Raw genomic sequence first — 23854 nt, 5'->3', positions numbered from 1 at the left:
TCATAAAGACCCACCTAAAAAGATCATCCGTACAAAATAAATAAATAAATAAAAACAAAAAACAAAAAACCCTTTGTTTTTAGTATCAGTCAATAAGTAAAAATCTACTTTTAGATTTAAAGTGGAAAAACCATTTGGGGCTTATTATGTTGTTAGTTTTACATGATTATACATGTATCCTCAAAATTTACGATTACCAATTAACTTTCTAAGTAATATTCAATTTAGTTCTATTATGTTTACCCATAATTTAAATTTTCGATGGAAATTTTAATGGGGCCATTTCGATTTTTCCCTCATTTCTCAAAATTTCTCTAAATTTTGAAATCGATCGAAATTTCGAGAATCTCGAAATTTGATGAAAACTTTGTTTTTTTAGCAATTAGGTTAGCTCAATGGAAGTTTTTAAAGGTTTTATGGATATATGTTGATTACACGAATTGTATATTTTCACACGTCAATGTATAATTTCATCTCAAAATTGAATTGATATGTGTTTTATTTTATTTTTATTATCCAAAGCTTTCATTTTCAAGAAACCAAAATTTAGAAAAATAACATATATTTATGTTTACTTCATTCAAACTTTTTTTAATTGAATTTTCATATCACTTAACCTGAAAATTGAATTAATGTGAATTTTGTTTTTTTTACTATCCAAAATTTTCATTTCCAAAAAACCAAAATTGAGAAAAAAAATTACATATAAATAATTTACAATTATTTTACATATTTCATGTCCTTTGAATTTGCAATTAATTACCAATATTTTATTTTTAAATTTTTACTCTTGATTTACACAAATTTTTACACCATACATCTAAATATTGTCTTACTAACTAATTATAACAATTTCTATTGATTTCCAACAATTCCTATAAAGTTCTCCATAAATTTTCATCAAGATATTTTTATAAAATCAATACCACAATATTTCCATCGATATTTAAAACCTTACTTCTACCACAAGATTTAAATCTTACAACATTAAAAAAAATAAAAAATAAAAAATATAATTTTAGAATATATTACAAGTCAACAACTGCCCAAGTTTCTTGGACAGCATCTCTTGCTTGGGAAAATTAGTCAAAATAGTAGGAACGAAACATGGACAAGTGAAAAAATGGCACATGTTTTACATTGCTTCACAAAAGGGCAAACAAGTAGAGGAAAGCTCCAAGGAAATAAGAAGAAAACATAAATTAGTTCAGCTACCAAAAATGATTTTCAAAAAAATTTCAGCGTAAATGTCAAAGATTGGGATATTCCAATGCCATAGTTAACATCACACTTGAACAAGGAACATACAAACTTCTTATTCCTTTGTATGACTTTTACAACTGGCAAAAACAAATAATTAATCCGCCTGAGATTCTCTGAAAGGAGATGCAATTCTTTTTTGGCAAGGAAAATTATTTTGCGAGAACACTGCTGCTGAATGTGAACAAAAAATAACACGGTACTGATATCGATATCGTCTAATAACGGTTCCAGTATGTCCTGCGTCTGAACCAGTTGTAGTCGGGCAAACCTTGGATGGGACCCAATGCAGCAATTGCAATATCCTGCACCAGTGAGAAAAATTGGTCAATAAAGTGAACTCGGGAAAGAGAATTATACCCTACCTCTTTCTGATTCTTACCCTATCATAAATAAAGCGATTGGCAACACGTTTTATCGTGCTTGCATCAACAGCATCAATTCTTGCAAACAATTCAGCAAACGGAATTCTACGTCCGTATGTAAGCAGCTGCACAACCCAGTGAAAATATGAGAAATTGGATTACTTTACACTACTAGATCAATATAGCTTTCATTAGTTGAATGACCATGCAAAACAACAAAGACAAGCATATGACAAATGAAAGGAGTCGAGAAACTCATCTCAGACAAGTTTTCAGCACAATAAATTCCTTATACGTATGTAAAAAGCTCCTTATTTTCTTTTATTTTTCTTCTTCCAGACATATTTGTACTGTAAGCCAATTGCATGTTATCTTGAACCAAGGACTGATATGCTTGAAGAATGTCATTATTTAAGATATTGGCAAGGAGCACCCACCTGACGCCCAATATCTTCAGCTACTGGGCTTGTTCCATCAATGTGAAGCAATAGAGAAGATTTCAACTGCAGATTGCGACAAAAGTGTAAATGGGTGAACACATAATTATTGGGTGGAGTGGGAAAAAAAAATACACGCCCACTCCTCAAATCATCTACTTCCAATGGTTATTAAGAGGCAGTTGTGAACAATTTTTCTAGGCATAATCTATGGCATTTCTTATATTGGGGACTGGGGAGCATGCGAGAATGATGTAGGACACAGTTGCATCATCTGGGCACAATGTCCCATCATAACAAGTTTGAAATTTCTAACTCTGAAGTGGTTCAGAATAATTCTTGAAATGAGCATCATTCCAGTTACCAATACAAAAAACTAGACATTTTGACATAATATGAATTAACTTGTGATACTATGAATTAACTTGTAAAACGTTGCCTAAAGAACAAGTTCATCCCTTCTAATTTTGACATAATATGAATTAACTTGTGATACTTCCCCCTATCAATTACAAGATTCAGTTAATATAAAAACTTGGAGGAGACGCCAACTTTAAAGCCAGAGCCCAGGGGAATAAGAGTTACAGCATCTACCTGATTGTGTGCACGGGTAACATCAGCTTCTGAAACCCGATAAGCTAACTTGGTTGTCTCGTACATTATTGCATAGGCTAGATCATCCAAGCAGTCCGGCTGGAAACATGGACACAAAGCTCAGATTCATAAATTTCAGCTAAGAAATAGAACTGCAGTTATCATAATTGTATGAAAACAACGAATTGGAAAAAAGAGAACAGACAGCTCAACCCTCACAATCCTCCCAAAAAAAAGTAATAATAAATTCTTTAATTCATGTCTTCTAAATTCATCAAGAAATTGCTGAGACCAAGTCTCTCTACGGTAAACAGACTCTGGCTTTCTCCTTCAGGAATACAGCTAGTGATAGAGACATTAGGAACCAACAACCAAACGCACCAAGAAATATCTTCAAACGAAATCAGGGAAAATTGCATAAAAGATTATTAACGTCACAGTATGGTCCTCAAAAAGCACACACCTTATCAGGTTGAAGTTAGCGGACCTCATAGATAATGAATTTAACAATGATACATACACCAGCTTGAATAACTGAATGTTTAAAAGCTAAGTGACTGAAGACATCACAATAAGTCACTAACAAATCATTATACTATGCAATTGAGCCAAAATCAAAAGCTACTCACAAACATGCCTATAAATTTTCATAGTTATGAACTACCAAATATCACAAGTCTAATCGCAGTGTCCCTAATTTAGAATCAGGGCATATGGACAGGCGAGTGACTTAAAAAAATTTTAGATTAGGTGAATAGACCATCAACCACACAAAAATTAAAATAAAACTCAACTTTTGCAGTTCTATTAAAACTCAGAAGCATAGAATAGTTTACAAGAACAAAATTCAATTCAAAACATACGTCATATATGACTTTTTAATGAAATAATGCCTGCTAACAAAAAAGATCACATCAAATTGTACATTCCAGAAAGGTTAAAGAGAAGCACAAATTGAAACATTAATAAGGAAAAAAAGAAAATAGAAATGAAAGCCTCTCATGTTTTTCAACAAAGAAATTGCAGACAAACATTGGTTTGCTAACAAGAAAATGAAGGCATCCATTGACCATAGTTCTAAAAGACCAGTATTAGTAAAAAAAAATCATGTAGGTTGAGAGGCCCAAGTGTGGTGCAAAACCTAAAGGAACTCAGCATTTAACTCTGTAAGATCCAAGTAAACCAAAGGCCATGATACATATGAAAATTATCAAAGCAACAGTTGAAGTATGCATTAAGGAATAGAATATTTCAAGGACAATTAATCCTAATGCCACATTTACCTTTGCAACAGCATAGACACCAAAAAGACCAGTGTCCTTGTAATTGGTGTTGAAAGCCATCATACTTTCTGCTACCTCATTGATGGCAACTCTTTGGGCCAGCTCAGAACTGTTCAAAAATTTTTTTTAAAAAAAATGAACAATAATTATGAATAATGAAAATGATTGTCATTAACGATCATGAAAATAATTTCCACAGGTCCGTAGTAAACAGGAAACCTAAGATTGAAATTAAGATGCAAAGATTATAAAGGACAAAATAAGGAGGGGGAAATATTTACCCCATATGCTTTCCACCTCCAGCACTTTTATTCCAAGAACCCAACATAGCCTGCATGACCATCAGGGCAATGGAGTCTGGATCTGTCCAGGATGCTCCATTAAAAGCAATAGCAAATTGAGCCAAAGGAACATCGTCATCAATTATCCTAACCTGTTTAAATCAATAACTTTCCTTTTTTGGTAAAATAAAGGTATTCATAGAAAGAAATGAAGATTTCAAATATCTTTTCTTCTTGTACCTCAGAACCAGTAAAAATTGCTGGCTCCTTTGCAACCAACTGACTAGCGGTGGTTGGTTCTGCGGACAACTTCGTGAACAATTTCTTTACTTGCTCAACGAAATCCTCATGCTTAACAGCTCCAGAAGCAGCAACAACCTGAAAGAAACAGTAGCATTATTTGACTGACGACCATTTCCCAATAAAGCATTGAACAAGGATCTTGATCGAGAAGAGAAATGGGAGAAAGATACAGTACAAACATCATCCCACAATGAACAAAAAGATGAAACTTTATCCTTTGGTGTGAAGTTAGTCCATATCACCATTCACTATATATCCTGTCAAGTAGTACCTAAACAATCAGATAAGTTGTCATACCATTCTTGGGGCCGTGTAATGCGTTCGAATATAACTTTGAAGATGATTCTTGGTAATTGTCCTGATATTTTGAGCTGGTCCAAGAATAGTTCTACCAAGGGGAGTATACTGGAATGCAGTTGCGTGCAAATGGTCAAAGATAACTTCTTCTGTTTGCCCCTCAACCTGCACAGGTCAATATCATTAAACTATATGTCTAAATATAAAAATGAGAAAGTCCCCCCCCCCCCCCGGTTCCAGGTTTGAAATGAGTCTCCTTATGTACTAGGAAACAGGAACACGGGCAAAACAAACTAAATGCAAGTCGGCAAGTGCACTTGCACAATTCAGACCAGAACTTACCTATCCTTTTGCTACAATATGATTTTGATTGTAATCAATAAGTTAATCACCTACATTGTGCAAATAACAGACCATAATCACTACTCTACTTCAAGCGAATCTGGTACGAGTGCCACTGAAACACGCTCATGGGCTCCATCAATACATACATATACAAGAAACAAACTTTCCTGATATGTGAACAGTTGCGGCTTATGTGCTCTGATATTTATTTACGTCTAGAATTTCAACCTTTTTAACAATTAGCTACTAACCCTTCCAAATAAGACACAAAACACGCTGTACAATTCCATTACATACATAGAAAATCGAACAAACGGAAAAGGATTCTTACCTCCTCCATTTCTCTCAAAATCACATCACGCTCACGACTAATCCGGAGCTCATCGAATTTCGAGTTCTGCAAGATGTCAGCCAAAATATCCAAAGCCTTGGGCACATCCTTGTCCAAGACCTTGGCATAATAAGTAGTCTGCTCCCTGGAGGTGTAAGCATTCAAATGACCACCCATGTTCTCGATCTCCTCCTCGAGCTGCCTAGCTGACCGTTTCTCCGTTCCCTTGAAAATCATATGCTCGAGGAAATGAGCAGTTCCGTTAGTCTCCTCGGTCTCAAACCTCGACCCGGCATCGATCCAGACTCCAACCGTCGCAGTCCGAGCAGCAAGGTTTGACTCGGTGGCCACCCGGAGGCCATTGGGGAGAGTGGTAACGCGAGTTTCAGGCGTGGAGAGAATCCGGGTGTGGTCAGTGATGGTCGGGTGAGGCGAGCCGTATTTGAGAAACCTAGGGTCGGGGTTCTCAAGCTGTTTGAGCTTGGATTTGACAGCCTCTGCGAGGCGATCGTAGATCATGGCATTGGGGGGCGGAGGAGAGGGAGGTGGAGAAGAAGAAGCCACCGCCGGGGAAGTGGAGGCCGATCTAACATCTTGGTAGAAGGAGGCGGATGATCGCCGGTGAGAGGTGCGAGCGAGGGTGAGAAGACGCTTGATCGCCATGATTGATTTTGGGCCCTTGCTCCCTAGGGTTTACAGCGGCTACACAAAGTTCTTTCTTTGAGGACGATGGTGAACAACTCGTGAAAAGGGCTACATCGCGCGTGTTTCGCCAAAATACATGCTACGGCGTCGTTTTGGGCATAACACGACACCGTTTTGGTTTTCAACAACCGGCTTTCGAGCCTAGTTTGGCTGCGCTATTAGACCAAGTTTTCCAAATTTTCTCCCATTTTCATTTCCTTCTAAATTATGTAATTTTCTACGTATAATTTAGTGCTTATATTACGAATTTGGATCCTATTCTTTAGGCATCCTTATAGTTTTTGTTATTATTACTATTATTACAAAAAGGTTGCACTTAGGTCTCCTTTACCTACTTGCAATTACAATGAATACGACCTAATTTAGGCAAGCAAGCCAATTTATTTACTTTTGTGGTTATTTAAATTTTGTAAACAGTAAGGATTAGTGGGCCTCACGTTACCCCCATCCCACAATTTGATTGCTCTCACCTGAGGAGGAAATCCAATTGCAATTGATGAATTACATGAGACCCACCTAAATTTCTTACATACTTTGCCTTTCCCTTGGTATTCTACACCTCAGTTTGAGCTCCTTCTCCATCATCCTCTCCACTCGACCATCACCAATTCGGCATCTTTTTTTTTTTTTTTTTTTTTTTTTTTTTTTTTTTTTTTTTTTTATCTACCGTCCATGCTCTACTTCGAAATCATAAGACCCATTTAAGTGCAAGTATGTACTAATGTATCCTCAACCACATTTTATTTTGTTGATTTTCTCTTCGTTATATCTCTTATGCTTACAAGTTTTATGATATATTAGGTCTCATATGTTAAAAATGTAGCCAAGTTGTATACGTAGTTTTTCCTTTCATTTCGTTGGTTGAATCAGTAGACATCGATATGAAGATAAGGAGTATAGTTTGAGAGTTTAGTGTTGGGGTATATATCCTAAACTCGTGGTTTGTACTTTGTACACAAATTGTTTATTTAATAAATAAAGTACTATTTATTTTGACATTTAGATTTGCATAACTCAAATCCAATAAACTAAGATCCAAAATTATTTAATGAGACTTCAATAGTATGTGATTGACGTACATGTGGAGCATGTTCAAGTAATAACCTAAAAGGTCTATAATATATGAATAAGGTTAGGTACGTTATCCTAGTAACACTATGGATACGACCCACTTTGTAAACATCACAAACGATTTGATCCAAATTGTTTATATAGAGACATGTGAGTTGAGGTATCCTATACAAGGTGTTTGTATAAGACTGAACCATAAATATTTAATCTATTATTGTAACATCGTTGACTAAAGAGATTAGTATTTCAAACGAGGACCAAATGTAACTTGATCTCAATTCTGAATGAATTATGGACTCCCACCTATGACGGATCGTCTTTTGATTTGTATGGGTGAGAGTGGCCCAAGTTGCCACCTCACTGTGCCTACCATTTTGAGGATGAGACAGAGTAGGGAGCTGGAAAAATAGCTACACAAGATGGAATGTACTCCTTCCCACCTTTAGGGTAAGTAGATAAGTTGTTCTCTTAAGTGCTTATTCCAAAACTTGAATAATGGGGCTCACCCTCTCACTACCGTGAGAGAGACTTAGTTAATGGTTGGACCATAAACAAATTGTTCATTAGAGGATCAGTTCTACTTAAGAAGTAAGAGGTAATTACAATGGTAAAACGGTAATTTGGCTCAACTGTAAATACAAACAATATATGAATGATCACTTGCTTATAATGAATTATATCACTGCACATAAAAATATTTTACAGTTCATAAGAGTGCAGTTATGGATCTTTAATAGAATGTCTCATAGTTAATGAATGTTGATTAAATTTATTTCAAGAATTTAATTAATTAATCTCATATCATTGGAGCTTATAATTGTAGGTCCAATAGGTCCCCTTGTTAGCGCAAAAACAGGTAAAGCAAGGATCAAAGAGGACCTTGTTAGCGCAAAAACAGGTAAAGCAAGGATCAAAGAGTTTTGAAAAATTTTGAAATGTTCAAATTATTTAAGGGAATGTATGTTAATTGTATATGGTACAGTTAATATAATGTATATAGATACATTATAATATAAAACTAATTTTGAATAAGATTCAAAATTAAGCTATATAGTATGAGAGGACAATGCATTTCAATAAGATTTAAATGATAAATAATATGAATGAGGTTCATATTAAAACTATAGATTAAAATTAATGTAAATGAGATTCGTATTAAAACTAGGTTATGAGAGAGATGTGCATTTGAATATGATCCAAATGCATATTAAATTAATTAATTAAAGTTAAATTAAAATAAATTTGCTTTAATTTTAAATTAATAAAATAAAACTCCCCTACAGTTGCAGGGGAGTGAGAGAATGGTGAGAGGGAGTTACTCTCCTCTCTCCCCTCTATATGATGTCTACATTGACATTAGTGAGATGATTTTTTAATGCAAAAAATCTCTAGCTCTCTCTCACAAAAATTCTCTCAGTTTTCTTAAAATATAGAGAACCCAAAATTCATTCGTACTTTAAATTCTCCCTTCTTCCAAAAAGGTTCCCACCAACCATCCTTATTGGAGAAAAGCAGGGAAGCCCTTTTAGTGGTGTCCAGTTCGTGATTCCAAGGGAGATCCATTCCTAGTGAAAGAGAAGATTCAGATGTGTTGTTATATTGTTCCCTGAAGAAAGGTCTTCAAAGGTAAAGTGTTTTTCTTTGTAAATTTTCTCTATAGAAACCATGGTAAACTATTTTGTATTTTTTTCTCCTTTGTATTTTTGTATTCAAATCAAACTTAATAGCGAGGCGATCAAATGCTTCTGCTGGGGATTCGGTCGCTTCATTTAGAATAGGGAATCTCAGATAAGAACGAGGAGTGGTAAGACAACGTGGTACAAGGATGCCCAAAAATAGTTAGTGCTCGCTATTGGGGTTGATGCCCTAAATCTCGTAGGTTCTGTAATTTGTACACTTGTGTGACCAAACACTTGTGATATAATAATATGAGACATTTTCTTCACTATTGTCTATGAAATATAGGATATTTTAGTTGCATTAACCACAAGCCAATAAACTAAGATCTCTGGTTATTGTTGTAACTTAAACATGTATGTGGAGACATACAAGTGGATCATGTCTTAAGTGATAACCTAAATGGTATGTAGTACATGGATAAAGGAGGGAAACCTTATCCTGGTGACACTATGGATACGACCTGCTTTGTAGATGTTACAAGTGTTGTAAAGTGCTACAGATAGTCTGATCCTGATCATTCATGTAGAGACATGCGAGCGAGGGTATCCTATATAATGGCATTTGTATAAGACCGGACTACGAAATGTTTAGTCTCGTTATATAATGTCATTCATAACAAAGGGTGGTCCTTTGATTTGCATGGGTGCGAGTGGCCAGATTGTCGATTCAAACCTACCACTTTGGAGATTTGTCTGATTTGGGAGTTGGGAACTCAACTACACAAGATGGAACTCACTTCTTTCCTGAAGTAGGGGTAAGTAGATAGATTGCTCCTTTAAGGACTGATTTTGGGGCTTGAACAATATGGCGTCACATACTTTCTCATGGCCCGAGAAGTGTTCACTCATAGTAGGACTATGATGTATTGTTCATTAGAGGAATCAGTGGTACTTAAGGAGTTAGATGTAACTACAGAGGCAAAACGGTAAATTGGCCTAGCTATACTTACGAGCGATCTGTGAAGAGTTATCGTACTATTGATTGGTTATATCCAATGAACACAGAAATATATCTATAGTGAGAAGAGTGCAGCTGTCGGTCTTTACTGGAGTGCCTGACAGTTAACGGATGGTGGATATCGTGACTAAAGAGTTTAGTCAGTTATCCACGTACCGTTGGAGCTTCAAGCTACAGGTCCATAAGGTCCCTTTGGTAGCTCAATGGATTCAAGTTGAGAATTAATTTTTAGGTTAGTTCGAAATGTTCAAATTAACAAGAGGGAATTTGATTATATATGATATAATTAAATTGGTTCAATTATATGTGATATAATTGATTTGATGTATTAGATATATTAATTGGAGAATTTTATATAAATATGATTTATATTAAATAATGGAGAAAAGAACTATGGTTTAAATATTACATATGATGTGATATTAAAACTATAGGTTATAAATATAATATGATAAGTTAGTTATTATATTTATTTATAATAAAAACAATTATGAGATAATTGTTTAGTTGGTTATTTCATTTCTTAATTAACCGTACAAGTGAGAGGTTAATTTAAGTTTTTAATAACTGAAGAATAAAATGCAAAGTGTTTTCATTTTTTGAAAAATCGCTTCATTTAGTGAATTACTAATCGATTGCTCATGAGAGACTATATGATAGTCCACACGAGAGACTAAACGATCGAGCGAGAGATTACTAGACGATTGGCTCGACGATTGCTCACGAGAGCGAGAGATTGCTAGACGATTGGCTAGACAATTGCTCACGAGAGCGAGAGATTACTAGACGATTGCTCATGAGAGCGAGAGATTGCTGGACGATTGGTTAGACGATTGCTCATGAGAGCGAGAGATTACTAAACTGTTGGGTTTATATCCTAAAACTCGTGGTTTGTAAAGAATGGAACTTATTTTGAAAAAATCCAATAAGGTATTATTGCATTGATGTATTGCTTATGAGAAATCCAATAAACCTAAAAGTTCCTTGACTATTGGATGAGTACTTGAACTTTATGTGGAGACATAAAGGTGGATCAGGTTCGAATAAATAGTCAAAATGATCTATAGTATATGAATAAGGTTGGGTACCTTATTATGGTAACACTATTGGATGCGGCCTGCTCTATAGTTGTTACAAGAGGTTGTAAAGTACTACAAACGAAGTGATCCTAATTCGTTCATGTTGGGACATGAGAAGTGGGGGTGTCCTTGTGCAAAAGGGTTTGTACAAGATCGGACCACGAAATTAGTCATTCTTACTTTATAACGTTGTTTACTGTTTAAGACTGACTATTTCAAAGCGATGACCTGGGTAACTTGACCTTAATCCTGAGCAAACTATCAACTTCTATTTATTTGGAATTAACCTTAGATTTGCATAGGTGAAGGTTGGCTCAACAGCACCGGCTCATAAACCTCCCATTTCAAAGGTAAGACCGGATAGATAATTGGGGACATAGGGTGCAAGACGGAATTCACTCCTACCCGCTTTTAGGGATAATAAAGAGGTTGTTCCCTTAAGTGTTGATTCTGGGTCTTGAACAAGGGGCCCCACCCTCTTATTGGCCTGAAAGGGACTCGGTTTTGTTGATTGGATCACAAAACAATTGTTCATTAGGGGATCAGTAGGGATTTAAGGAATAAGAGGTAATTTCAGGAGTAAAACAGAGATTCGACCCAACTGTTATTACGAACAACCTGTGAAGGGTTGACTTACTAATCATGGTTATATCGAGTGGACATAATATCTATAGTGAGGGGAGTTCAACTATGGGCTTTAGTGGAGTGACCCATTAGTTAACGAATGGTGGTTAGTTCAGTTTAATGAGTTTAGCCGATTAATCTCGGATCGTTGGAGCCCATGATTTGTAGATCCATGAGGTCCCCCTACTAGCTTGGAAATGGATTAGCTCTAGAGTAGCATGATAGCTTAATTTGAAATGTTCAAATTAGGATCAAACGGAATTGGGAATGTATATTTAAATATGATTTAAATATATGAAGATGAATTGTGTAAAAATTAATTTAATATTGGATATTAAATTAATTAGAATTATTTAAATTGTTTAAATAATTATTTATTAATTTTATTAGAAAATTAATTTATAAAACTAATAAATTTTGATTTTAGAAATAAAATATGATTTTAAAATCAATTTTAGATTTTAGAAATAGAAAAACACAAAAATGAAAAATTGGATTTTTCATCTTTATCTTCAAAGTAGCTCACAAAGAACCTATCATCTCCAACCTTCATTTACTCCAAGTATGAGCTGCATCCCATGCAGTAAATCTCTTTGTATGATAGTCTGCAATATATTGAAGAGATTGGAGTGATTTTGGGAGGTTGCAACCGAATGAATTTTTTTGAAAATTTCGAGATGAAGAAGATGTTCTTCATTTGGGTTGCTGCAGTGAGCATTCTCCAAATTTTATTTGATTCTAGCTTATTTTGAGTCCCACAACTCAATCTAGAGTACCAAAAGAATAGTAGGGAGGATCTTGTGGTGGTCTGCATAAAGATTTGGAGGATTTAGCAGTTGGAATCAAGATTTCAATGGTTCTTCAAACGTATGTCATGAAACCCATTAACTTCTATTTGAGCATGTTTTCGTTTCTGCTAAAATTAATCAATTAGAATGCTTATCGATCCTCATCACTTCTACTGCGCGCTACTACCAACCCAACAATTGGTATCAGAGCATCATATAAGCATTCAATTCGGATTGATTTTTGTTTGATGGGTGTTTTATATGAAAATATGAAACTGCTGTACTGATATGGTTTTCTGAGTTTTGGCCTTTAATCTCTCTTTAATTTCTCATTTAAATTTGTAATTGGCTCTTGTTTGATGAGCTTAGATGTCTTCCCAAGAGCCTGTAATTTAGTCATTAGAGTTGAAATTAAGCTATAATTCGAAGAAACAAGTAAGAGGCCGAGTTGCAAATTCCAGAAAATCAACCTCTGTTCATATCGCCGTTGAGCTTCAGTAGCTAAACGATCATTTAGCTTTATGCGTTAAACGATGTGAAGAAAAACTACACGATTGTGTAGCTTCGGGTGGGAGCTAAGCGATGCGGTGAAAAGCTATACGATAGTGTTGCACGATCGCAATGATCGTTTACCTTTGATCGGGAGCTAAGCGATGCGTTGAGTTACTATGCGATAGCATTAAGCGATCGTTTACCTCTATGCGACAGCTAAGCGATGTGTTGAGATGCTAAGCGATAGCATTAAGCGATCGTTTACCTATGTGTGGTAGCTAAGCGATGCGTTGAGATGCTAAGCGATAGCACTAAGCGATCGCTTACCTTGCGTGCACTAAACGATTAAGACACAACGCTAAACGATAGAGCTCAGTGATCATGTAGTAAATTGTCCATGATAAATGATGAAGCTACACGATAGTGTTGGACATTAAGCGATCGTGTAGCGTCCTTCGATACTAGATGATGACACTATGCGATAAAAGGCAAATACTATACGATCGTGTAGCTTTGTTAGGCGATATGCGTTGGTTGCTAAACGATCACGCAAACACTAAATAATCAGGCAAAACGCATGATGATGGTCGTCAATGCTAAACGATCAGCCTTAGCGAGATAGTGAGCGAAAGCAAGAGCAGCAGGTTCGACCGGTTCTCTTGAGATCTAGTCTGGTTCAGCCTCAAATGATTTTTGGCTGGTTCGATTAAGACGATTCGGGTCTGGTTCAAGCGGTTTGGAGTGGTTCAAGCGGTATTGAAGATATTTTTGTAATAGTTAGCCTTTTGTTTGATTGTTTTTGCCAAAACTAAAACCATGTCAGTCTATGTGTTTAATTATTTATGCATCGGATGTATGTTATAATTAAATAAATCTTGTATATGCATACAGTATGCCATTTAGATTTAAAATCTCACCGTAGGAAGCATGCAACATGCATTGAAAGTATGTTATAAGTTGTTATAATATATAGTATGTATGTTAGGGTTTCTTGTATTTAATATAATGGCTATATTAAATATTGAATGCCTGTATGATGTTGTGGATGTTTAGCATATCTAAAGTTTTATAAGTTGTTATAAAATTGGGTTAGACATTTAAAATCTATGACGAAGAACAGTTGCATACTCACGTAGGTTAACCACTTGTTTTAATAGTTAAAATAGGTCATTAAACTTGTAAACTAGGGTTACAAACTCAACTGGTATATAATCCCGTCGAAGGCTAGAGTATTTAAGTTGATAGTCTACGGAACACCTCTTACTTGGGGATCATAACCGAATAATTGAGCGTTGGTAACCAATTTTATAAGTATTTGTGAGCGATGTGAGGTAATAAAAGGGTTTATCTATAACACCCATGAGCGATGTGATTAGCTAAATGCCCACTGGATATTGTGTTTCCTTCAGGATTCACCATATTATGTTTCCTTCGGGATTCACTAGATATTTTGTATCCTTCGGGATTCACCAGATATTGTGTTTCCTTCGGGATTCACCAGATTGTGTTTCCTTCTAGATTCACCAGATATTTTGTATCCTTCGAGATTCACCAGGTTGTGTTTCCTTCGAGATTCACCAGATTGTGTTTCCTTCGGGATTCACCAGATATTGTGTTTTCTTTGGGATTCACCAGAGGTAGTCGACATACTTAATTACAGTAGGATAGAAATTAGTTTTGCATGTATGTATGTGTCCCATGAGGACTAGGGCAGTTTATATGTTCCACCGGAGGTGGGCATCTAGAGGGCATAGATGCCTAGCCTGACCTCAGTAGTGGGGTTACTTATTGAGTATTTTATACTCATTCTTTTTCATGTTGTTGTTTCAGGTAAAGGTAGAGATGCACCAGCGATGGACAAGTGAAATTCGTGATCGAGCCACTGGGACCAGTTTTATACTTCCACTCATGAGACCTAGATTTCCTTTCATGTTTTGCTTAACTTTCAATTTTGATATTTGAAACCTACTATTAAGAATTGTTTTCAGACTTATTTATTAACATTTATGTTTTAAGGGTACCCTATTGTTGTTTTCATTATTTGCTTTTAATGAAGGACTTTCGAACTTACCTTATTTATTTAGCATTCATTTCACCATAAAAGGGTGTCATTTTAAGTTCCATGCATGCATATATTTAGTAATGGCCTAACTTAAGTCCTAGGGGGTCGGGTCGTTACAGTTGGTATCAGAGCCCATGTTTTGGGTTATGTAGACTGACTTACTATGTAAGTCTAGGTAGTCTCTGTGGCCTTTTAATGGATTCCTCGTCATTGCCAGGTATGTCGTACTAATGAAAGTTTTCAGTGCATATATGAGACTAGTGATGTAGTGTTTTAATATCATGATTTCTAAGAAAGATCCAGAGATAGATAGTTAATTTATAAGTTCTTGACAGGACATGGCACCTAAATCTAGAACAAGAAAGACCGTTAGAGGAGGGGTGTAGGAAGAGAGAGCTGAGAGTAGCTAAACTGTCCCGACAGCTCCAAATCCACCTATGGCCCAAGTCGATGAGAAGGCAATGGAAGCCAAAATTAGTGAAGCTGTTGCATCCTCCTTAATGGGAAAACTGTAGGAGCGGATCCGTAACACGATGGTAGGACAGACTGCTCAGAACCAGGCTTAGGAGTAACCGGTGCCACTCAAGCAGTTACAGTAGACTCGACCGTAGGATAGAGACATGCAGGGCTTGTCTCTTGAGGCTAAACATCTAAGGAATTTTAGGAAGTTTGACCTTCGCTTCTTTGATGGATCGTTGGGGGACCCCACCAATGCAGAGATGTGGCTGTCATCTATCGAGACGATTTTTTGTTTTATGAGGTGCCTGGAAGAGCATAAGCTTTAATGCATAGTTTTCATGTTGACTGGCAATGCAGAAATCTGGTGGCATTCAATAGAGAAAATGATTGATACTTGTGGGAAACTTGCAACCTGGGAGCAGTTCAAGGAGCACTTTTATGAGAAGTATATTTCGGCCAACACTCGGTACAACAAGTAGGCATAATTCTTGAACTTGAAACAGGGAGTTATGTTGGTGGAGGAGTATGAACAGGAATTTGATAAGCTATCCCACTTTGCTCTTGAACTAGTGGCCACCGAGGCAGCGAGGACCAAGAGATTCAACCAGGGTCTGAAGAGCGGACTGCGAGGTATGGTACATGCCTTGAACCTCAAGATGTATACGACGGCATTGCGGGCCGCCATGAGGATCGATGCTGACTCCCAGGCAGAAGAAGAGTATAGGAGGTCACTCGGGATTGGGACCTCTACAGGTCAGAAAAGGAAGGCTGAGCCTAGGGCTCCTGAGTATCAGCAGAGGAACCAGAACACAGTGAATGCACCACGTCAGTGGGGACAACAGGGCTCCCAAATTGTGATCGTCAAGGAGGATAGGCTGATATGTACTACTTGTGTGCCTAGCCGGCTCTGGGGTTTGTTTTCGATGTGGCCAGAAGGGGCATATGTCAAAAAAAATGCCCAAGGAGGAACGTGTTTGAACTCAGGGGCTAACCTGTAAGCTCGTTTTAGGGAGGCCCGAGTCATCAGCAACAGTAAGGTAGGTGTTTTCTACCACTCGACGTGAGACCGAGAAGTCGGGCACAGTGGTGACAGGTACGCTTCTCATTTTGGGGCACCATACTTTAGTTTTGTTTGACTCTGGCTCTTTGCACTCGTTTATATCTTCTGTATTAGTAAGGCATGCCATGTTAGAGTCAGAACCTTTGCCCTTTGCACTTTCTATCTCCACTCCATCAGGAGAGATCATGTTAGCCACGAAAAAAATAAAAGCATGTCAGGTAAAGGTAGGAAATCACGCATTAGATGTGACCTTGATAATTTTAGATATGCATGATTTTGATGTGATTTTGGGCATGGATTGGGTAGCTGCTAATCATGCCAGCATAGATTGTTCCCTAAGGAGGTCATCTTTAACCCTCCTACAGGAGTTAGTTTTAAGTTTAAAGGGGTTGGAACTGTGGTCTTACCCAAAGTGATTTCAGCATTAAAGGCCAATAGACTGTTTGACCAAGGAGTCTGGGGCTTTATGGCCAGTGTGGTTGACACTAGAAGGGCTGATGTCACCTTGACTTTAGAGCCAATAGTGAGATATTTTCCAAACATTTTCTTAGAGGAACTTCCTGAACTGCCCCCGCAACGGGAGATAGATTTTACTTTTGAGTTGGAGCCAGGCACGACCCTTATTTCAAAGGCTCCATATAGGATGGCATCAGAAGAGTTGGGGGAACTAGAGGTCCAATTGTAGGAGTTGTTGGATAAGGGTTTCATACGTTCTAGCGTGTCACCATAGGGTGCACTTGTTTTGTTTGTGAAAAAGAAGGATGGATCGTTACGTCTGTGCATTGATTACAGAGTGCTGAACAAGGTGACAGTCAAGAACAAGTATCCCCTCCCCAGGATTGATGACTTGTTCGACCAATTGCAAGAAGCTACAGTATTCTCAAAGATTGATCTCTGGTCAGGATACCATCAGATGAGAATAAGGGACAGTGACATACCCAAGACAACTTTTCGTTCGAGGTATGGGCATTATGAGTTCATAGTGATGCCGTTCGGACTAACAAATGCCCCAACAGTGTTTATAGATTTGATTAATAGGGTGTTCAAGGAATTCCTCAACACCTTCATGATTGTTATTATTGACGACATCTTGGTTTATTCCAAGACAGAGGCCGAACATGAGGAACATTTGCAGAAAGTTTTGGAGATGTTGAGGGCCAATAAGCTGTATGCTAAGTTTTCTAAATGTGAGTTTTGGTTGAGGCAAGTGTCCTTTCTAGGGCATGTCGTATAGAAGAAAGGTGTCTCTGTGGATCCTGCAAAGATTGAAGCAGTTCCGAGTTAGGCTCGTCCAACCACAGTTAGTGAGGTGCGTAGTTTCCTGGGGTTAGCCCGCTACTATAGACGATTTGTAAAGGACTTCTTTCACATAGCCGCCCCATTGACTCAGTTGACCCGGAAGGGAGCCCCTTTTGTTTGGAATGAGGCTTGTGAGAATGGTTTTCAAGATCTCAAGTAGAGGTTGGTTTTAGCCCCAGTTCTTATAGTACCAGATGAATTAGGTGGTTTTATCGTTTACAGTGATGCGTCCAAAAAGGGGTTGGGAGGCGTTTTGATGCAACAGGGTAGAGTAGTTGTTTACGCTTCACGTCAACTAAAGAAGCATGAACAAAATTATCCCACACACGACTGGGAAATAACAGTAGTGGTTTTTGCTCTTAAGATTTGGAAACACTACTTATATGGAGAGAAGATACAGATCTTCACCGACCACAAGAGTTTAAAGTGCTTTTTCACTCAGAAGAAGTTGAACATGAGGCAAAAGAGGTGGCTAGGGATGGTGAAGGATTATGACTGCGAAATTTTGTACCACCCAGGGAAGGCGAATGTAGTGGCAGATGCCCTAAGCAAAAAGGTGGCTCATTCAGCAGTCCTCATTACTAGATAGACTCATTTGTACAAGGAGCTAAAATGGGCAGAAATTGCAGTGGCAGTGGGGAAGATCATGGCATAGTTAGCGCAGTTGTCAGTGCAACCAAGTCTAAGGCAAAGAATTATTGAGAATTATTGATGCGCAGCATTGTGACCCTTATCTGGAGGAGAGAGTTCGTAGGGTGGTGTCAGGCCAGGATGGCGAATTCTCAGTATCATCGGAAGGTGGTCTTTTCTATTAGGGATGTTTGTGTGTGCCAGCAGATAATGATATTAAGAATGAGTTTTTGTTAGAGGCTCATAGTTCCTTATTTTCGATTCACCCTGGTAGCACCAAGATGTATCAGGACTTGAAACATTATTACTGGTGGAATGATATGAAAAGAGAGATTACAGAGTTCGTCAGTAAGTGCTTAGTGAACCAACAAGTGAAAGCCCCGAGGCAGAAGCCAGCAGGCTTATTACAGCCATTGAGTGTGCCATAATGGAAGTGGGAGCATGTGTCTATGGACTTCATCATGGGGTTGCCACAGACAGTTAAAGGTTTCATGGTAATCTGGGTTGTGGTAGACAGACTTACAAAATTAGCACATTTCATACCTAGAAAGTCCACCTTTTCAGTAAATAAATGGGCACAGATATACATGAAGGAGGTGGTGAGATTGCACGAAGTGCCTGTGTCCATCGTGTCAGACAGAGACCCTCGTTTCATGTCTAACTTCAGGAAGAGTCTTCAGGTAGCTTTGGGGATCCGATTGGATTTCAGTATAGCTTTTCACCCACAGACTGATGGGCAGACCGAGTGATTGCATCAGATATTGGAAGAGATGTTGCATGCCTGAGCCATAAAGTTTTCAGGAAGCTGGGATGCTCACTTGCATCTGATGGAGTTTGCTTATAATAACAACTACTAGTCCACTATTGGGTTGTCGCCATTTGAGGCCCTTTATGGGAAGTGTTGCAGGTCTCCTGTGTGTTGGGATGAGGTAGGAGAAAGGAAATTGCTAGGACCCAAACTAGTGCAGACCACGAATGAGGCAATACAGAAGATCAGGGCTCGTATGCAAACAGCTTAGAGCAAGTAGAAGAGCTATGCGATGTGAGACGTAAGGACCTGGAATTTGAGACTGGTGTTAAAGTGTTCTTAAAAGTGGCACCCATGAAAGGTATTTTGAGGTTTGGTAGGAGAGGGAAGTTGAGCTTGAGATTCATTGGACCTTTCGAGGTCTTGGAACGAGTTAGCCTCGTAGCTTACCGTTTGGCATTGCCCCCAACACTATCTTCAGTTCATAATGTCTTCCATGTTTCGATGCTGAGGAAGTATGTGACAGACCCGTCCCATGTAGTTGACTTCGAGCCCTTGCAGTTGAATGACAACTTGAGCTATGAGGAGAAACCTGTAGAGATCCTCATCAGAGAAGTAAAGACATTACGCCGTAGGGAAATTGCATTTGTGAAAGTCCTATGGCAGAATCACCAGTTCAAGGAGGCTACCTAGGAGCGAGAGGATGAGATGAAGGCCCAATACCCGAAGCTTTTTCAGGAATGAACTTTCGAGGACGAAAGTTCTTTGAGGAGAGAAGAATGTAACACCCCACATTTTTTTTAATAATAATGTAACTTTAGTAATTTTTATTATTTGAGGGCATTTTTGGAATTTTGGACTTCAAGTGTAATTGCGGGAATTTGTTGAAATTATTCAATTTGGAAATTAATGGCAGGAATTAATTTCAGTTTAGGAAGGAAAGGAATTTAATAGTATGAAGTGGAATAAGGAAAATAATAAAATATAGTTTATTTTATTCACTTTTTTTTTAATTTTATTGTTATTATTATTATTATTTTATTTTTTATTTTTTATAAAAAAACCCAATTCCCTCTCTTCTCGCTCACACAACCGCAGGCCCCCCTTCTCAATTTTTTTTCTTTTCTTCCCTACTTGTCGCCGAACTCGCCAGCCGCCCGTCCTCCTTAGCCCGACCAAATCACCGTCGACCTCACTAGCCGCTCGTCCTCCTCAGCCTGACTAGACCGCTGTCGCCTGAGTCAAGTAGCAGGTCTCCATAGCCGCTCGCCGTCGATCAACTGTAGCTATCGTGTCGACCCCTTCTTCGACCAATCTCGCCAGCCAGCTTCTCCTGCCCAGTGTTGCTCATCTGCGTGTCCCGACCAGCGTCGCTGCAGCAGTCGTCCCTTTTGGCCAGACGTGTCGTCGCCGCCAACGCCGCTCCTCTCCTTCAATCGACTAGATTTGTGCCAAATTCCTCCTGTCGTCGTCGTTGTTGCTTGTACCGTCATCAGATTTATCAATTTGGGTAAGATTTATGCTGTTTGGGGTTGTTTTCAGTTGATTCTTGACTGCCCATTTACTTTTGGCACTAATCGGTTGAGGCTTTTATGTTTCAACTTTGGATTCATGTTCTTGAAGGTATTAAGGTACTGTTAGATGAAGTTGGAATTGTTTTAGCAGATTTGGTGCGCCTCATATCACACCCTGGGTGAGTTTACCCGGATTTATTTGGCAGTACTTGAAGTATGTGTGATTAGGCCTTGGTTTTAATTTTAAAACTTGGTTGCATTCTTATGTCAGGATCTTACTTGGAGTTGCTGGTTTCGTTGGTTGTCTGATATTATCTACGGATTTTCGATTTAGGTAAAGTTAAGTTGAAGATCTTTAAATAATTTGGTTAATTGGATTTAGAACCCAAAGACGAGTTTAAAACTTTGGATTTGTTATTTTGAACCAGGGGTGTTAAATAAATATTTGTAATGTATGTTATAGGGTGGATTCAAAGCCTTTCAAGAGTTGTAAGAGGGTTAATTACTTGGGTTAATTTGTGACCAAATTTGAGGTAAGTAATCTTACTATTGGAACTGCCCACGGGCCAGACACTAGATGTAGGTTAGTATGATAGATGAATATTATGACAGAATGATGGCATGATAGACTGATAGTTTAATATAACCGATGTATGTTCTTGATTGAGGATCTGAAAGATTTATTTGTGCACGTAGATTACTTGAATGCTAACATGAGATGATATTTGATTCATTGAGGTTGTATTTGATCTATGGATATTGAGGCATGTATGTATGTTGTAGAGCCATGATGTTGAGGCATATATGTATGTCATAGATCCATATTATGATAATTATGATGTTAAGACTATGATAGTGAGTTTATTGAATAGTTAGATGCCCATTGGATATTGTGTTTCCTTTGGGATTCACCAGATTGTGTCTCCTTTGGGATTCACCAGATTGTGTTTCCTTCGAGATTCACCAGATATTGTGTTTCCTTCGGGATTTGATGCGTTATTTTATGATATGAAATTATGGAGGAAATGCGGAGATGGAGAATGTGTTGAGCACTTAAGTTTTCTTAGTGGAATCCAAGTGTAAACCCCATTGAGTTTCTTGGTAAGTCCAAGGTCGAACTTAGGGACTTGGAAAACAATATGCAGTGGTAATTTCTCAGAAGACTTTGCGGTAACCAAATAAATCAATAGTTGTTGGGAATGTTATTTGTGGTAATAAAAATAAACAAATGCAGCGGAGTTCGAAAATGCGTTGACAGACGGAAGATGTGATGAGTATGTGGTGAACGGGTTGAGAAGGGCTTCGGCTAACATTTCCTAGGATTCGTTCATGTTTGCGATCATGCAACACACATATAATAGTAAACCATCTTCTGATGCGAATGCTACGGCTTCTAAAGCTAGAATGCATGCGATATATGCGATAAGTCTATAGGACCTACACATAAGCATCTATTCTTATTTATGCGATGACAACATGACATACACGAATAAGGCGACCACATAATATCATATCAATCTCTAGGGTGCATGCGATGCAGGTTGGCAAACAGAGCTTATCTCTAAGTCCCTATCTCTTGTTTATGTAGTTCTAATCTGACTCTCCCGAGCCTAGATTCTGACTTGACCTTCCCAAGCCTAGATCCTGTCCTTAGACTACCCTCCCTAGTATCTCTAATGGACGAATGAAGCACACATAATACAAGACAATCGCATAGAATGAAGATCCTAGGTCATGTTAGCTTAGTTCTTCTCAACCAATTCGTCTAGTTTAGCTACTCATGCGTGTTAAGAGAGTGAACAGATGCAGAATAAGAACTTCCATTATATAAATATAAAGATGAAGTACAAGACAACAATGCAAGAATAGAATAAAGAGCCTGGTAGCAATCTCTTGCTTCCTAGACTTTTACACTGTCTTTTCTACTCGTGTTCAAAAGATAATCTCGCTCTCGCAAGAGTTGGCTCGCTCTCTGCTTCTATGCCTCTGGGTTCTCTCTCGAGTTGCCCTGAGCGATCTTCCGACATTTCAGCTCTTTTCTTACTTCACCTTAAAATAAAAAGGAAACTATGAACACGGCTAAAGCTCTTAAATTGGTGAACAGGTGAACTCCTTTTCTGTCACACCCCGCCCCAGACCACCCTCTTAGCCTAGAGAGGGGCGTGACTGTAGTAGTTACCAACCCTTGCGGAATAACTCTGATACCAAATATAAATTATATGTAACAGGACGTCTTTAGGCCCATAATTTATTAACTTAGAATATAATATGTTTAGAGTCATTACAACACTAGATTTATAAGTCCCAAAACCCACAAACCCTAGTCCCTATATGAATAATAGTAACATGTGTACAATATTAACAATAACCACCTAGCAAACGGTTACAAGTTTTTTGGTCCTTTAGTGGTAGAGCAGACGCAGAGCTATCTTCAGAGGATTTGACCGCTACCTGTGGGGGGGGGGGGGGGGACAAAACATTTGAAAACGGGGTAAGCTTACGCCCAGTGAGTGGCCGAGAAAACATAGTAAATTCTCATGCATGATTTCAGTAATGAGTTTGTAACTGAAACATAAACTTTTACAGTACTTGTATTGTAGCATAAACATTTTCCAAGCGTAAAACATATAAAGCTGTTTTAATCATAAAATAGTAAAATCATTTCTCAATCCAACGTACCCTACTGTGGGTAAAACAATCCCAACACCAACTACTAGTCCAGAGAGAACCCTTTTGCTCAATCTCTGACTCTATTCACCTGTGGCCACACTAAGTACCCTCACACATTAGGTACTTCTGCTCAGATACCTTATCAATGTCCTTCAGTATCGAGCTACTAGGATACCTTCTCAAACGTCCTTCAGTATCTCGTTGGCTTGGTACCTTCTCAAACGTCCTTCAGTACCAATAGATACCTTCTCAAATGTCCTTCAGTATCTAGTTGGGTGGATACCTTCTCAAATGTCCTTTGGTATCGCATTTTAGTAAAACTAGTCATAAACGACTTTTCTCTTTAAAGCATGTAAAGTATAACACATATAAAACATGGCTTTAAAGATGCTAATGCATGCTAGATCAAATCAACACATATAAATAGTTTTTCAATAATTTCTCACACATGCATGCATTCAAAACATAATTCACAACTTGCTTGGAAATCACTTCATAAAACTAGTAGGCATGAGAATAT

The 23854-nt window shown here is 37.9% G+C and overlaps 1 protein-coding gene across 1 annotated transcript; it reads right to left on the bottom strand.

Annotated features, from left to right (window-relative positions):
• Window positions 1-1185: 1185 nt before the first annotated feature.
• MPPBETA (Insulinase (Peptidase family M16) protein) lies at window positions 1186-6582 on the bottom strand. Its single transcript, XM_039042876.2, has 9 exons — window positions 5497-6582; window positions 4821-4985; window positions 4461-4598; window positions 4221-4372; window positions 3940-4048; window positions 2657-2755; window positions 2063-2128; window positions 1643-1750; window positions 1186-1565 (listed from the first exon to the last, which is right to left on the bottom strand). Exons 1-9 carry the CDS (start codon window positions 6157-6159, stop codon window positions 1479-1481), a joined length of 1587 nt encoding a protein of 528 aa, XP_038898804.2. The 5' UTR covers window positions 6160-6582; the 3' UTR covers window positions 1186-1478.
• Window positions 6583-23854: the final 17272 nt, after the last annotated feature.

This window comes from Benincasa hispida, chromosome 1 (genome assembly GCF_027475165.1).
Source record: "Benincasa hispida cultivar pf3 chromosome 1, pf3_genome.v1.1, whole genome shotgun sequence".
Lineage (NCBI taxonomy): Eukaryota > Viridiplantae > Streptophyta > Magnoliopsida > Cucurbitales > Cucurbitaceae > Benincasa > Benincasa hispida.
This window is presented reverse-complemented; position numbering and strand designations above follow the sequence as displayed.

What these genes read in the sequence shown, in the direction of transcription:
- MPPBETA (XM_039042876.2), bottom strand. Translation starts at nt 6,159, where the DNA reads ATGGCGATCAAGCGTCTTCTCACCCTCGCTCGCACCTCTCACCGGCGA. An exon ending in ATTACACGGCCCCAAGAATG is followed by an intron (nt 4,599 to 4,820) that starts GTATGACAACTT and finishes TGTTTCTTTCAG; the next exon opens with GTTGTTGCTGCTTCTGGAGC. An exon ending in GTGTCTATGCTGTTGCAAAG is followed by an intron (nt 2,756 to 3,939) that starts GTAAATGTGGCA and finishes CCATGTTTCCAG; the next exon opens with CCGGACTGCTTGGATGATCT.